The sequence below is a fragment of the Anastrepha ludens genome, chromosome 5 (assembly GCF_028408465.1).
Source record: "Anastrepha ludens isolate Willacy chromosome 5, idAnaLude1.1, whole genome shotgun sequence".
NCBI lineage: Eukaryota > Metazoa > Arthropoda > Insecta > Diptera > Tephritidae > Anastrepha > Anastrepha ludens.
Genome location: NC_071501.1, coordinates 42,093,831 through 42,109,534, shown reverse-complemented (window position 1 = coordinate 42,109,534; position 15,704 = coordinate 42,093,831). Strand labels below are relative to the sequence as shown.

Here is a 15,704-nt window from a genome sequence, read left to right as displayed (position 1 = left end):
AGTAAATTCCAACAAATATTTTAGTTCCTCATTCACTTCCTAGTGAATTTCATAGCAATTTTCTGGTGAATGCCTTGAAATTCACTCGGAAGTAAATTACAGATCTTGCCCGATTATATTCTTTAATCGCGTTAACCTTCAAGGATTTTAAGATATCTGATACCTGTTCATGAAAAACTAAAATATTTGTTAGAATTTACTTTTTTATTCTTAATTGCTGCTGCAATGCTCTCGGATCACCTTTGGTGGTGTTGCTCTTTGCACGATTTGACTTCTAATTGTTGTTGTACTTATATACATAAAAAAATCGTCTCTGTGCCATGCACTTTTTTCCACACAAATTAATTTTCCGTGATATACATACATCAAGACATATGCACATACATATAAATAAATACATAGCCCGTTTATAAACTCATAAATTTTATGTTATCGCAAATGGCATTCCTGTAGTTGATTCCGCGTTACAGCAGCATTCGACGGCACTCAACATACAACTCTGAATCACCCACGCTCAGTGATTTTTACATTCCCTGCAGCGCAAATGCGGGATTAACCTTGTAACATAAGGGTCCGAGAAAATACAAACAAAATGAAGGTGAAGAGGAAAAGTAGACGAAATCAATAGAAACTGCCAAATGCTAATGGAAATCTTTTCTCCTTAAATTTAATTTCATCTAAAGTCCTTTGAAAGCAGAAAGACTACTCTCTATATGTTTTTTTGTATTTGGTGTGATAAATCATCTTATTGACTTCCCCTTAGTTACTGTACTACCTAATATTAAATTTGTTATCCCAGCGATACCTCTTCCTTCTTACTATCCTTTTTATATATGCATTTCGGTATGAATTTTGCAAGGTATGCCTCAGTGGAGAACTAAAACAGACTTTGAATTCAAGCATAATGATTTCTGTTTGCCAAAAAATGTATTATAATGTAATTATATTAAATTTCAGTATTTCCCTCAAAATGCTTCAATCTTGAGAATCATTTTAGTCTGTAAGAACCTTTGTAGCTTTGGACTTTTACAATATAACAAACAAATATGTAAATAAAGAGCTGAGATTTTGAAAAATCAAAATTAAGTTGCCAAGTAAAATTTTTTCGACGCCTGAAGAAGCGATTTATGCATTCAAATCACACGCTTTGGAGTTACCTCAATCTGAGTGCAAAAGCTATCGATCTTTATTAACACTATTTTTTGTAACATTGAATTTATTTTTACTTGTCTACCCAATAGCAACAGCTGTACAGACTAGAAGTTTTTTCATGAGACTGGTTTGCTAGTTGAGTACACTCGCAGTTCAGATTTGTGAAAATGTGGCCGAGAGTAAGCAACCCTAACAAGTAGCCTCGGCCTTGTCACGCACCAAAGATTTGAACATGACCTAAGCTCTATTTTTCCTACTCCTATCCTCTGTTCGATGTCATAAAACCACCGCAACTGCATTTCTTCAACATTTCTTTAAACCAAACCACAAGCGTCCTTTTTTGGGCAATTGTCAAATTATGCGGCATCCAACGAGAACAAATATTCTTGACGACCAAATATTCATCTAATATTCAATGTGTGCTGGTCCCACTAACGTCCGAGGTGGGCTTTATCTCTTGATATCGTATGTTACATGGCGATCTTGTGTTATCAATTCATTAACAGCATCGATTATTTTCGTTCCAACAACCGGATGGCGTTCATGAAAGTCATCCGCCTTCCAATTTCTTGTACCAGCGTTTCACAGTGGCTAAGTGTGGTGTTTCAACGCCCATGATCAACTGGGCATTGATAATCATATGAATCATTATTCCAAAATCGTAATAAGTCTTCGCACGAAAATTTTCATGAATTAATACCATTTTTTGGGCCAGATGAATTTTTCAGCTCACCAAAGAGTCTGTATGTTTGTGTCATCGGTGCAAAAATGAGTATCGAACAAAGACCGAATATCAAAACATTTGATTTGATGAAAAAAGTTTATGGCGATGATTATCTGTCTCGAACCAGAGTTCATGAGTGGTTTACACGTTTCAGATATAGTTGTGAAGATATAAATGACAATGAACATACAGGCCGCCCGAAATAATTAATCATCGAAATCTCCATCAGAATTGTTCGTAAATTTATCAAAAATTAATATCTGGACTAATCTAACCACTTGCAAAACAGCAAAAGTCATGTGTAGAACTAACGACAAAAAACTGACTCAATTCGTACAATAGTATCATAGGTATGCTAACAGGTCACAATCTATTGGCTGCACATGCATACAAGATACGGATTGCTAACACGGACAAATGCAGGAAATGCAGAGAGGATGTTGAGGAAACTTTAGAACAACGTCTGTGCGTTTGTCCGGCATTATTAAAAACGCGTTTAAAATGCATGGGAGCCCCATTGTTTGAGGGTTTGGAGGACGTCTCAAAAGCGGATCTCCCAGCGCTGCTTAGATTCGCCAAAAGCGCTGATATCCTACATGAAGTCTACTTTCGGTATTCATAGAGGTCGGTATCCATCTGGTATCGCTAGGGACCAAAAGGTCTATGAGAGGCTTGTTGCCAACCAGGCTAACCTAACCTAACCTATCAAAAATTAAACGAAATCATTGTGGAAATTCATGGAATCGGTGGTGTTTCCAACCTGAAACTGAAACTAAGCGTCAAAGTGCCGAATGCAAGACGCTAGACGAGCCACCACCCGAAAAATCGCGTTTGGAGAAGTCAAAAATTAAGTGGATGCTTATTTGTTTTTATGATTCCAAGGGAGTTGTTCACAATGAGTTCGTGAAAATGAGCCAAACCGTCAATGCATATTTCTATCTTGGCTTTTTGAAGCGTTTGTTGCATCGCATTCGTCAAATTCGCCCTGAATACCGCGAAGGAGGAAGCTGGCGCTTATTGCATGATAATGCACCATCTCGATCCACCATTGATCCAGCATCGATCCACTCTTGTGACTGAGATGTTGACTAGAAATCGCATTTCAACCATCAATCACTCACCGTATTCGCCTGATATGGCTTCCTATGACTTCTACCTATTTGGAAAATTGCATTTGGCTATGAAAGAAGAACGTTTTGTGTCCATAGAGGCTATCCAAAAGACTTGTACCGACATCTTGCAGGGCAAACTGGAACTGGCAACGTGAAACTCGAACCTAGTACTCTACTTTAGATATCTCATAAAAAGTAACTCTGACGCAACTATTGAAGCTCGAATACAATCGTAATTACTAATTAACTAAACGATCAATCCCTGTTGGGTCATACTTTTACATACCCACACACATACATACATAAATATATTATACATGCAAAACATATGCATTCAATAGTATTAATTGCATTTATTTTTTGTTCACTCGTTGCAATGATATATTTAAATGTATGGTTGTGTGTATATATACGTACATATGTATGTATGCAAGTCGATATATACCTTTGAGTGATAGTGCATATTTTTCCTCATTCGTGTTCCTTGCTATTTCCTGCAAGCGTTCAAAAAAGTGCAATGTATTGGAAATTCAACATATATTTACATACATACATACATATTTATATGTATTTATGCATACACACAATCATTAATGTGTGTACATGCAGCCGTGATTGCTATGGCTCATTGCTTGTTTGTGCTTTCATGCTCGATTTCATATTTGTCGTTTCGTGTTTTTTACTGCCAACATCATTAAAGAGCAGGCAACATCTGCTACTTCTGAATTAAAAAATATTATGCTATGCTTTATATGCAATTGCACACACATATGCACGTACACCCACACACGTTGCTATGCAATTATGAATATGAATATGAAACATATGCTAGACTATGAATACAAATAATATTTATGAATCCCTTATTATGCATTTTTTTAATTTAATCCCACTTATCGCCTAAAAACTTTAAAGTGAACAAAAGGCGCGCTGAGGCCCTATCAGTTAATCACAAAACATACATTTTCACTTCAAGCTGTTAAAGATAAAGATAAGAAAGAAAGAAACTATGCCAATTTCTTTTGAAACCCTGACTGTGGGGTATTTAACTGCAAAAAGTGGTTGCAACAAAGCGACGGTTGCATGGCATACTACATCATCTCGCTGAAACCATTAAATCCTCAGACGATTGTGTCATTTGCGGTAACCATAACTCCATTTTCACTTTGGAAAAAATACGGTACAATGATGTGTCTCTCCCGCAATCAGCACCTATGGAATAGTATGACCGCAAACTGAGCAACAGGAACAAGCTCGTCGTTCCACCTTATACGCCACTCGCCGTGATCTTTGATTGCTCCAAAAAGTTTTCTGTATAGTTTTCGTTCGAAGGACCGTAATTTTGCTGTATTTGCTTCAATTAGGGTCAACGATTCAGCTCCACAGCATAAAGCTGGTCTAATGAATCAACTTGCATTGTACGTTTACTAGTTTCGATTTGAAGAGTTTCGTTAGTGACACGTACGATCTCTTAGCTGTTCGAAGTCTCTCATCAATGGTGAGGCTTTTTGTATTGTCTCTACTCAGTTTGAAGCCTAAATAGGTAAAGGATTCCACGATTTCAAAAGAAAAATCACCAATTTTCAGTTTGTCTGATGTTGGCTTATTTTGACTGCCGTATATTTCGTCTTATCTTCAATTTTACCAGCAAAAAGCTTTTGGAGTTTTACTAATACTTTCATCTCAAATTCGTTTCAAATTGGCTGTCCCACTGACAATTAGCCTAAAATTGTAGGAAAGTATATTCGGATTATATCTTGCATCTAAACTATGATACCTACAAGGAAATGCCTTTTGCTTTCATATTAACTATGTTGGTTGGTTGGTTGGTTAGAGTGGAGATTCATCCTGAATCCAACTAGCGCTTCCGCACCATTTTGTTGCCACATCCTCTTTACCAACTTGTTATTTACGGCATGACTATACCCAGTCTGTGCGGTTCAGGAACCTTATTAGGTTGTTGACATCTAAGCCAGACAGTTGTTCGAGCTCCTCGAACAGCGGTTTGCCCAGGGTTAACATTCTGTCCTTCCATAGGGCAGGGCATTCACAGAGGAAATGGAAGATTGTTTCCTTTTTCTCCGGTTGTTTGCAACTGTGACAGTATGTGTTGTGAGGGATGCCCATTTTGGCTGCCTGTTCTCCGACAGACCAAAAGCCAGTTATGACTGCCGTTAGTCTCCAGGCATCCCGTCGTTTCATGTTTAACAATATTGATGATTGTTTAAGGTTGTAGGTGGGCCATAACGTTCTGCTGATTTTGCATTTCGTCTGGCCCCTCCATCTACACTCCGCCATTCGGAGGTATTTTAGGGAAATTGTACTCTTGACTGCGCCTAATGGTGTGAATACCGGTTCTGCAAGAGCGTTATTCATGGCAGATCCCCCTCTTGCCAGTTCATCTGCTTTTTCGTTACCTTCAATATTCCGATGTCCTGGGACCCAGATTAAGGTAACATTATGTTTTTCGCTCAAGGTGGAAAGGCTATTCCTACTTTGTTCCACCACCATTGAGGTTGTAGTCGCTGAATCCAGTGCCTGGATTGCAGCTTGGCTATCCGAGAGAATAGCGATATTGCTCTTAAAAGAGAAGTCTGTGATTAGTAGCCTACAAGCTTCCCCAATTGCCAGTACTTCCGCCTGGAAGACACTGCAGGTATTGGGGAGGCGCACAGATTTTTCAATCTTAAGTCTATGAGAATATATACCAGCTCCAACACCACAATCCATTTTAGAACCATCTGTATAGACTGTAGTGTCGAAGTTGTTTAATGAGAATCCCTTATTCCACTCTTCCTTAGATGGAAAGAGAGTGGCAAAATTCCTATTGAATGTTACCGTCGGGACGATGTAGTCAGTCCTCACCGAGGTTAACTGAGTTTGCCGCAATAGTAGACTGGCATGACCATAAGTGTTTTCTTTCCAGCGGCCCGCTTCGTTTAACCTAAACGCACTCATGGTTGCCGTCTTCTTAATATGTAGGTCTATTGGAATAACGTGTGTCAGTGCGTTCAGAGCCTCCCTAGGACATGATCTGATTGCGCCGACCGTTATTGCACAGGCTGATCTTTGTATTCTGCCGAGTAATTTGATGTTGTAATCTCTCCCTAGAGCTTTCCACCAAACTACCGAACCATACGATAAAATTGGTCGTATAACCGCCTTGTACAACCATAATGTATGCTTAGGTTGAAGACCCCATCTTCTTCCAAGCATACGTTTACAGGCATATAGAGCAATTTCAGCTTTCCTTACCCGTTCTTCGACGTTTAATTTCCAGCTAAGTTTGGAGTCCAAAATTACCCCTAAGTACTTTGCACTGGGTGAAAGTGAGAGGGTTTGTCCATTAATATTTGGTAGGGTAAAGCTTGGTACCTTGTATCTGGTGGTAAAGAGCATGAGTTCTGTTTTACGCGGGTTTAAACTTAAGCCACAGCCTGTTGCCCAAGAATTAAGCTCGCCTAACGCCCTTTGAATGATCCCACTGATCGTATTAGGACACAGTCCTGACGCCATTAGCACCACATCATCAGCGTACGCCACCGCTTTTATCCCTCCTCTATTAAGTTTTATTAGGATTTTGCTAATCACACATAACCAAAGAAGTGGAGATAGTACTCCCCCCTGTGGAGTACCCCTGTGGACTCTCTTAGTTATGTTGATGTTACCCATATTAGCTCTAATGATCCTGGTTTCTAGCATAGAGATGATCCAATTGGTGATACAATTTTCCACCCCTAAGTCTATTAACGCCCGTTGGATAGCATTCGTGCTAACGTTATTAAATGCGCCCTCTATGTCAAGAAAAGCTGCCATCGTATACTGTTTGTTTACTAGAGACCCCTCTATTGTTCGGATTACCTCGTGAAGCGCTGTCTCCGTCGATTTGCCTTTGAGGTAAGCATGTTGTGCAGTTGATATGCTAAAGCTCTCCAGCGAACTTCTAATGTGCATATCTAAAAGCCGTTCCAAAGTTTTAACAAGGAAGGACGACAAACTGATCGGCCTAAAGTCCTTCGCTGATTCATGTCCTCTTCTGCCTACCTTTGGTATGAAGACGACCCTAACAAGTTTCCAGCTGTTTGGAATATAACCTAGATTTAGACACGCTTTGAAAATTTCCATTAGCCATGGTAGAATACTATCAAGAGTTTCCTGTAACATCTTAGGAAAGATCCCATCAGGGCCTGGAGATTTGAAAGGTGAGAATGATTTGATTGCCCATGCAACCTTCTCTTTCGTAACTATTACATCGACAAGATGCTGTGGGTCATATCGGCTCCGCCGGATTCTCCCAGCATCACTGTCATGGGTGCTACATCCCGGAAAATGTGTATCTAAAAGAAGTTCTAGAGACTCTTCCGCCGTAGAGGTCCAAGTGCCATCCGGCCTCTTGACCCAAGAAGCCATTGACTGGTCCTTGGACAGAATACGGCTAAGTCTCGCAGAATCTCTGGTAGATTCGATAGAAGAACAGAAATCTCTCCAGCTCTCTTTCTTGGCGGCCCTGATTGCCTTCTTGTATTGTCTCCGACTTTCTCTATACAACTGCCAATTACCTGTTGAGTAGCTGAGATTGAAATTTGATCTGGCTTCTTCCCTTAATTTTGAGAGCTCATTGCTCCACCAAGGAGGATAGGATTTTTTGCTATATTTAATTGGACATGACGTTTTGTAGGCCCTACTGAATGTCTTTTCCAATGTTGTGACCCTACTCTCAATGTTTTCTGCGAGAGTGATTTGATGGATCGGAATCCTTCCTATCCTATTCCCTACTACATTTTTGAACCGTTTCCAATTTGTTCTAAGTGGGTTTCGATATGGTAAGGGTGGATCTACCTCAAGATCCAGGTGGTAGAGGATCCAGCTGTGGTCCGAAAAGGACTTTTTGCTTGAGACTCTCCAATTTTCTACCCTCACTGAAGTATTTTCAGACAGTAATGTAACATCTATTACTTCCGCCCATCCTCTAAAGCTTTCCGTGCTTGGAAAGGTGAAAGTCGGGGTATTACCCCTGTTACATACTGTTAGGTTAGTATTGATGATAAATTCATATAGGGACTCACCTCGATCATTCGTTTCGGTACTCCCCCATAGGGAATGCCTCGCATTGGCGTCGCATCCTAGTAGCAGGATACTGTTTTTGCAGTCAAGCACAAGCCTACGAGCCTCGTCAGGTGGTGCTGGTTGGTCGTGTGCCATGTAGATGGAGGCAATTTTGATCCTGACGCCGTCAGTAGCCTCCATTTCGATGACCGTCACATCCGATGAGCTGTAGGATGGGATTAAAAATATATTTAGATGTTTTTTTGCTACAATACATGCCCTGGGGTTACCCTGGGTCCGCTTATAGTACAAGTTGTAGTTTTTGAGAGAAAATCCGCTTACCTCAGTACTCCGCACTCTGGGTTCCTGTATCAGTGCGATGTCTACGTCCTCCTCCGATAGGAGAACGGCTAGGTTGTCCGTTGCAGTCCTGGAGTGCTGCAAATTGATCTGGACAACCTTGAGACCCATACTTACTGGTCGTTTTTGGGGGCGTCAAGCTGCATGCCCGTTTGCTGCTCATTAGCGCCATTGTTTTGGGTGGACCCGGCTTCTTCCAGTTGCATGCCCATGAGCAACTCATTAGCGTCGTCAACCTCGTCCTGCTCATCCTCCGGATTTGCAGAACGGAATAACTTCAGATGCGCTTTCCTCACGCCAAACCGAAGTTTGTTGTCCACTTTTCCCAGTGGCTCAATACTCTCCTCCGAGATTTGGAGAAGGAAGGACACACTGTTCATTTGCGGAGCCTCCGCTTTGATGATACTCCAGTCATCCATTGGAACAGTGCGGTTGTGTGCTTGCAGGTATGGTATTAACTGCTTAGCTTCGAACTCCATGTTCGGTATCCAGATACGAGCCCTTGGTCGTCTTGGGATCTCACTGGCTGGGATTAGTTTGAGCCTCAAACCTTCCCAGTCGCTCTGGATTTTGCTAATAGCGTTTTGAAGGAAATCAACAGAGAACTGATCGTCGCATTTGATCACCCTGTATCCACGGACCACCTCCATTGAATCATAACCTGGCACTTGACCCTCCGGGCTTGCCATGACGTGATCAACGACAATGCGAGACAGCCGTGCCTCGATTTCGGACCACCTTTCTAACGCAGGTTTACCGCGGTTCGTTAACTCGTCCACCAACGCCGTTTGCAGGTGATCCCGTGCCACCTCGTTAAACGCGCGTTTGGCTGGTTTGGGCGTCAGAGCAGTGTGAGACGTCTTGTGCTTTTTCGCAGTTTTACAGCCCTCGTCCTGCGAACGATTGCGTTAACTATGTAAAGAGTAAGGTTTTTGATTATTACACTGTGTGACAAAAAAAAAAAAAAAAACCTGTACGTATAAATGAGTCATCCTATAAATTTTGGTTTGCTAGTTTTACTTTTATTTGTCCATTTTAATTTAGTTTCATCCAAAAAAGCTTAAAGTTGTACCAAAGTATATATTTATTTTCAAAAACAAAAAAATAAACACAGTTAGATCGAATAGCATCGTAAAAATATGGTCCAGGTTGATAAAGTTAAAAAAGACGAAAATCATAGATTCCGTTCCTGAAGATTGATAAATATGTTGTGTTGGCGAAATAAGTTCATAGCGTTTTTATCGAAGACTTTTCTTTAAACAAAAACACAATCATTATATCAATAATTTAATCAATTATATATTTTCCGTTCCTGTTTACAACCTCTTCCCACCTCTCGACCAATTTGTTGATGCCGCTAGAACCGTCTGGTCTAGTGTCACAGAAGTTGTTGAGCCAATTTTCAAGGACCTCTTTATCGGTACGGTCTTCATATGGTTTGATAGAGAACAAAGAAGATGGTAATTGGTCGGTGCAAGGACCGAAGAAGTGCGACTTTGACCGTGACATTCTTTTCGAGCATTTCCAGATCACCATGCTCTCCCAGTCCCACCAAACACATATCTTGATCTTCTTTGGATGAAGATCCGGCTTGACTCTCGGCTTTGGCGTATGTCCTGGAGCCACCCACTCCTTTTTTTACTTCATATTGATGCATGAAGGTGCTTGAGAATCGTTTTGATAGCAGTTCATTTTCTCTGCCAATTCACAACTGGTTTGGCGACCGTTCTCCTTCAAAAGTGATTTTAGACGTTCTTTATCCAATTCAGAAGGCCTTCCGCTGCGTGACGAGTCATCGACGTCAAAGTCGCCACTTTTGAACTTTGCACGCCATTTCCGTGCTGTAGACTCGCCTATGACACTTTTTCAATACACGTCGCAAATGTCCCTTCGGCTGCTTTTTGACCTCAATGAAAAGCAAAGAATAACTGCCATTTCTGTAGTTATGAGACATTTGAAAGTTTCATTTAAACCTAGAGAACTACATTGACGGCTTGCCCCAGTACGAGTTTTTCTAACAATGTTGTATAAGTACAGGAGTTTAGGAAAAATCTTTACCGAGGCTGGTACTTCTGTCTTCACTGACGGCTTCAAGATGGAATCGGGAGTCAAAGCATGGGTCTTCTCTAAATCAGCCAATTTATCCGAATACTGCTAGTGTTTTTTAGGCAAAAGTTTTTGTGATCCTGTAGGTATGTAGAATGCATAGAGAACGCGGGATCGAGGGAGATATCAACCCTATTTCCGAAAATCAAGCTGGTATCAAGGCTCTGACGACGCCATATTATCTGCAAGTAACATTTCTCTAGTCTGGGTTCCAGGACATAGGAACATAGAGTGAATTGAAATTGCTTGATGAGCTTGCCAGGAAGGGGGTCAACTTAATTGGTCTCAGAGATCTTCTAATTGGTCGTCGTCATCCCCCTGACTGTTGTTAAAGATGAATTGCACAACTTATTTCCCAGGAAAGCGCAAAAGAGATGGATCTCTATTTTCTCAATACAATGACCTAAGGTGCGGGTAGTCCCAAGGGACTCCACGCTTTTCAACTTCCAAACCTGGAGCTGTACTTGCCGGTTAATTGGTCCATATAATCCCCATTGCAGAAGTGCAATACAAAAGTGCATAGGCGCATTTGTGCTTCAGATTTCGTTCTAGGGTATACTCTTACAAATCTTTACAAAAACCGACTTTTTAAATTCCTAATAACCTAAAAAGTGACAAATTAAAAAGAAAAAGAAAAGTTAAGGATTAAAATGTTTCACAAAAATGATTCTCTAGAAAAATTACAAGAATGATTATTAGCCTTTAATATAAATATTTCTACTACCAAATTTGGCGCCTGGATTATTGCAAGCAAGATTTAAGCAAGCTGGACTAAGAATTTGAATTTATTGGCATGATAATCGGCTAAGCGATTCTAGACGAGTTCATTGATAGCATGACTCATGCTGTCTGGCGCCAACTTGATACACAAACTCAAAGCCTAGTTCTTCTCTCTTTGATCTTTCCAAAAATATGAGATATTCTTCTATCTCTGAGTTTACCAGCAGACAAATCTATACAATATATATTCACCCATCGTATACAGGGTTGCCAATATTCGACGGCCCATTTGGCAACCCTGTATCTTTTGACAGAGACGTCAGATCGCTTAATGACATACCACGTTGGAAGCGTCAGTCCAAGCAGACTTCTACCATGGAACAGTGCACGCCACGCGAGCGTTCCCAAATTGTTGAAATTTACATTTAACAAAAAAAGTCAATTGTGAAAACTCAACGTGCGTATAAAAAATTAAATAATGTGAAAAATGCGCCTTCTAAGAACACCATTAAACGTTTGTACGAAAGGTTTTCGACTGGTGATGACCTTTCTAATCCAAAGAGGCCGACCAAGGCGTCGCCAAGGTCATCCCAAAATCGCCGTTCTCAGCAGTTGGGCATTGCTCGGACCACTTTACAACGAATTATCCGCATTGATTAGCATTTATTCCCATATAAGATTCAATTGACGCAAAGATTGTTGCCTGCGGACAAGGAAATACCACTAAAGAATCTTAAAGTGGATACGTGGGTATTGAAGTTAAGAGCTATCACTTTTTGGGATTGCGGTCACCAGCCCTACAACCCAGACCTCCCTCCAAGTGATTTTATTTTCTCTCAAATTTGACGAAGTGAAGGCGGCCATAACAACACCCTTTGAAGAGAAATCTAAAGAAAATTTGTTCAGTAGCATACAATTCTTTCATTTTTTATATTAAGTACCCTAGGATGCGAGCTTATCAGCCGCTCCTCGTATATATGTGAAACGTGCAGTCATTTATATTTGAAATGATACTCCACATTCCATACAAATAAGTTATTGTACAATAATCTGTTTGAAAAATCGCATGCTAACTTTTTAGTACGTAGGCCAGAAAATCAACACAACCGGAAAATTGCTTAAACAAATTGTCAATTTGTATTAAAGCGATTGTTGGCCTATCACATTCGAATTAACACCATTTGCGAACTGATGCCACCAACGCGTGTTTGCTTGAAGCAAAAAAAAAAATATTTGCTGGAATAAAACAAAGGATATCTATCAATAAGGGAAAAAATCGCACGCAGAAATACATTTCGATTCGGTGCGAATAGCGAACGAAAAATGTTGAAAAACAAATGCAGCCGCGCGTGAAAAATCGTCATAGAAGCCAAATCACTGAATAACATCAAGGGCACGAGCAGTAAATATGTCAGAATATGCCGGAATGATGTAGTGTATGCCGACTGAAAAGGGTAGCACAGAACCGATGAACTGTGTAAGCTGCAAATATAAACGGTTTGTCGGGTGACAATGCTATGCAAAATCATTGTGACAGCAAAATCCTAAAAACGCACTGGACCCAACAAGTCATCAGCCGACTAACTGGACAACTAACGTAACATGCATGCAGGCCAGCAGGCCTCACACATGTTGGTGCTTTTGGATTGGCAAGATAGCGCAGATATGGTCAGGAGTAGTTGGAAGTCAAGAGATCAACCGTGAAATGTTTCATATGATGGCATTTTACTTTTTTACTCGCAATTCAGCCCTGCGCTTTTTATGCAGATATGCGTTGTGTTTTTTTTTTTTTTTGTTTTTTTTTTTTTTTTTTTGAATGCAAGGTTGTTTTGTTGATGGCGAAAAGAAATAAATGAAGAATTATTAGAAATGGGATTTTGATACGAATACTAAACATTAAATACACAACATCTTTCATACGAAGGTGGATCAGTAAGTTCCTGGAAATTGAACTCTATTTTGCAAAAAAACGTTTTACCATTCAAAAGCATTTCCTTCTCTAGCTCGATAAATTTCATCCAACTTTTCTCTAATTTATTTAATATAATATAATTTTATATTCTACATAATAATGGGTTGGAGTACTCAAAATAGTAGTTTTGTTTACCGTTGAGGCTTAGCTTCACAAGTATTTGGAAAAAGCAAATAGTAGCAAGAGGTTAGATCTGCGAAATATGGTGTACGAGGGGAGGGAGCAATCCATATATTAATTCATATAATTTTGCCCATTAAAGTCGTTTTTTCGACGCGAAAAACGAAAATTAGTAAGGGATTTCAAACGTAATAAAGTGACTGCGTTATATTTGGCTGGAAAATCACAACCAGCGATTGGTCGTGAGCTCCAGCACCACTACTCGTTACAATGATACAGGTAGCATCGCGAAGCGTCATGGAGGTGTTCATCAAAATGCTGCAACGTCACGTGAAATGGGTTCAAAAAGTGAATAAGCATCCAACGCATGCTAAAGAATTATCTTAAAGTCAAGCCTTACAAGATCCAAAGGCGCATGATTTCACACCAAATCAGCAACAAGTCAGACTTGAGAGAGCGATGAAGTTGCTTCGCTTGGCCGAAAACGGTAAATTCCCGAAAATTGTGTTTTCTGACAAGAAAATTTTTCAAATTGAGCAATTCGTAAACTCCCAAAACGATAGGGTTTATTTTACCGACCGTTCCTACGAGCATTTGAGTCATCGATTTTCCACCGCGAGGCAGCACCTGCCACAGGTAATGGTTTGGGCTGCTGCAACCGCAGATGGGCCCTCTTCAATTGATAAATGCGAAATATTATCGGGAAATTATTCTGGACGTTGCTTTGACGCCGTGGGTAGACAAACATTTCGCTGGCAGTTTCAGTAGGACTCGCCACCGTCTCACAAAGCTCGAGTGAACCAAGAATGCCTAAAAAAAACTTTCCAAGCTTCATAACGTCCACACAATGGCTCTCAAATTCACCAGACGCGAATCCGATGGATGGTCCAAACTGAAAGATTCACCAATCTCGAGGCGCTATATAGGACTCATTGCACTTTCTTAGTCCCTGTATCAAATTTCTTTAGCCTCAATCAATGTAATAGTAATAGAATCTCTTAGGTGAATAAAAATATATGCACTCTAAAACCGAAACAGTTGAAATTTCTCTCCTGAAGGTATGATGTAGGTGCCACTTAATTATCTACTAAAACGACACAAATTAGGACATCGCATTAGTGTACAAGCAGCGGTTCAAATAGAATTAATAAACGTGAGATAATAAGCAGTTGAATTAACGAATAAATTGAACCATTGAAATAATTTTCCAACTGCTGAAAGCCACCTTCTCATCTAAAAAACTTTAATTGCGTCCTGTAAAAAATATCTCCAGCAAATCGCTTTGTTGCATAAACATTTAAACTTTCAAAACTTTCAGAATCAAATTTCCGCACGTTTTAATTTTCATCCCATTTTTTGATGCTCTCCATCCCACAGGGCAAGGACGTGCACATATTCAAATGGAAATATTTGAAACCATAAATGGTAATTGACAAAATTGTTTCAGGCAATTATCAAATTTGCAAAATTTGATATTCAACCAATTTTTGTGAACAAATCAAAAGGAAAGTAAATTCCCTTTTTGAGGAATGAAGGAGCAGAGATAGTGAAGAGGGGAAATATGCTATGAAAGTGGTCAGCTTGTCTAGTTCACGAGTATATCGAGCAGAGCAAATAATGTAAAAGCAAAAGGAGATTTTGAAAATATTTACTAGTTCTCTTTGTATGAGAAGTCCTCTCGGCCTTAAATATATGTAGCTCTGTACATACATACATCCCTTGCATGAAAGGTCGTATAAGTGGACGTACATATATGAGATAATACTGCGTGCATCTATTTACTGCTTTATGAATGCATAAGCGGACCCAGTGACCTGGTAAGGGGAGGGGAGAGATTGATAAATACTATACAATGTGCATTGTAGCTTCAGAATAAGGGAACAATTTAATGCACAGAAAAAGTAAGTTTTAACAAAAATATCTCTTTTTAGACTCTTCAAGTCACGTTCAATAAATGCAAATTTTCCAAAAATCTTGATATCAGCTAGGCGAGAAATTGAATTTGTTTATTTAAAAAACAAAGTTTTTGGCAGAAATCCCATAGAATTTTTCTCAGATCCTGCTATGAACGAATGAGGTAGAATTTTATGGAATGTTTCACGCCTTAGAGAGAAGGGTGAGAGAGATTTCAGAGTTGGATATTAATATGACGTAAGCTCATAGGTAAACGGAATCCGCAGGGTCTTTATTCGCTGCCCTATGAGTATGTCGACGTTCAGCCTATACAGCTCATCGTTCCACCGGCTGCGATACTCACCGTCACCAACGTGCAAAGGTTCCAAAATTTTCCGCGGCATCTTTCTCTTGAAGACTCCAAGAAATACGTTATCGATTATTATCTTTGTCCAAGCTTGTGCGCTATACGTTCAAAATTCCACTTTATGACTCACAG

General features: G+C 39.9%; 1 protein-coding gene across 1 annotated transcript in view; it reads right to left on the bottom strand.

Moving 5' to 3' along the window:
- Positions 1-3,459: 3,459 nt before the first annotated feature.
- The window catches only part of LOC128864686 (uncharacterized), a 31,412-nt gene continuing 19,167 nt past the window's right edge, over positions 3,460-15,704 (bottom strand). Inside the window, exons 2-5 of the mRNA XM_054104439.1 lie at positions 9,036-9,287; positions 8,512-8,735; positions 8,055-8,260; positions 3,460-3,482 (exon numbers count right to left, since the gene is read on the bottom strand). Of these exons, the coding sequence (XP_053960414.1) occupies positions 3,460-3,482; positions 8,055-8,260; positions 8,512-8,735; positions 9,036-9,287 (705 nt within the window). The remainder of the gene's footprint in view (positions 3,483-8,054; positions 8,261-8,511; positions 8,736-9,035; positions 9,288-15,704) is intronic.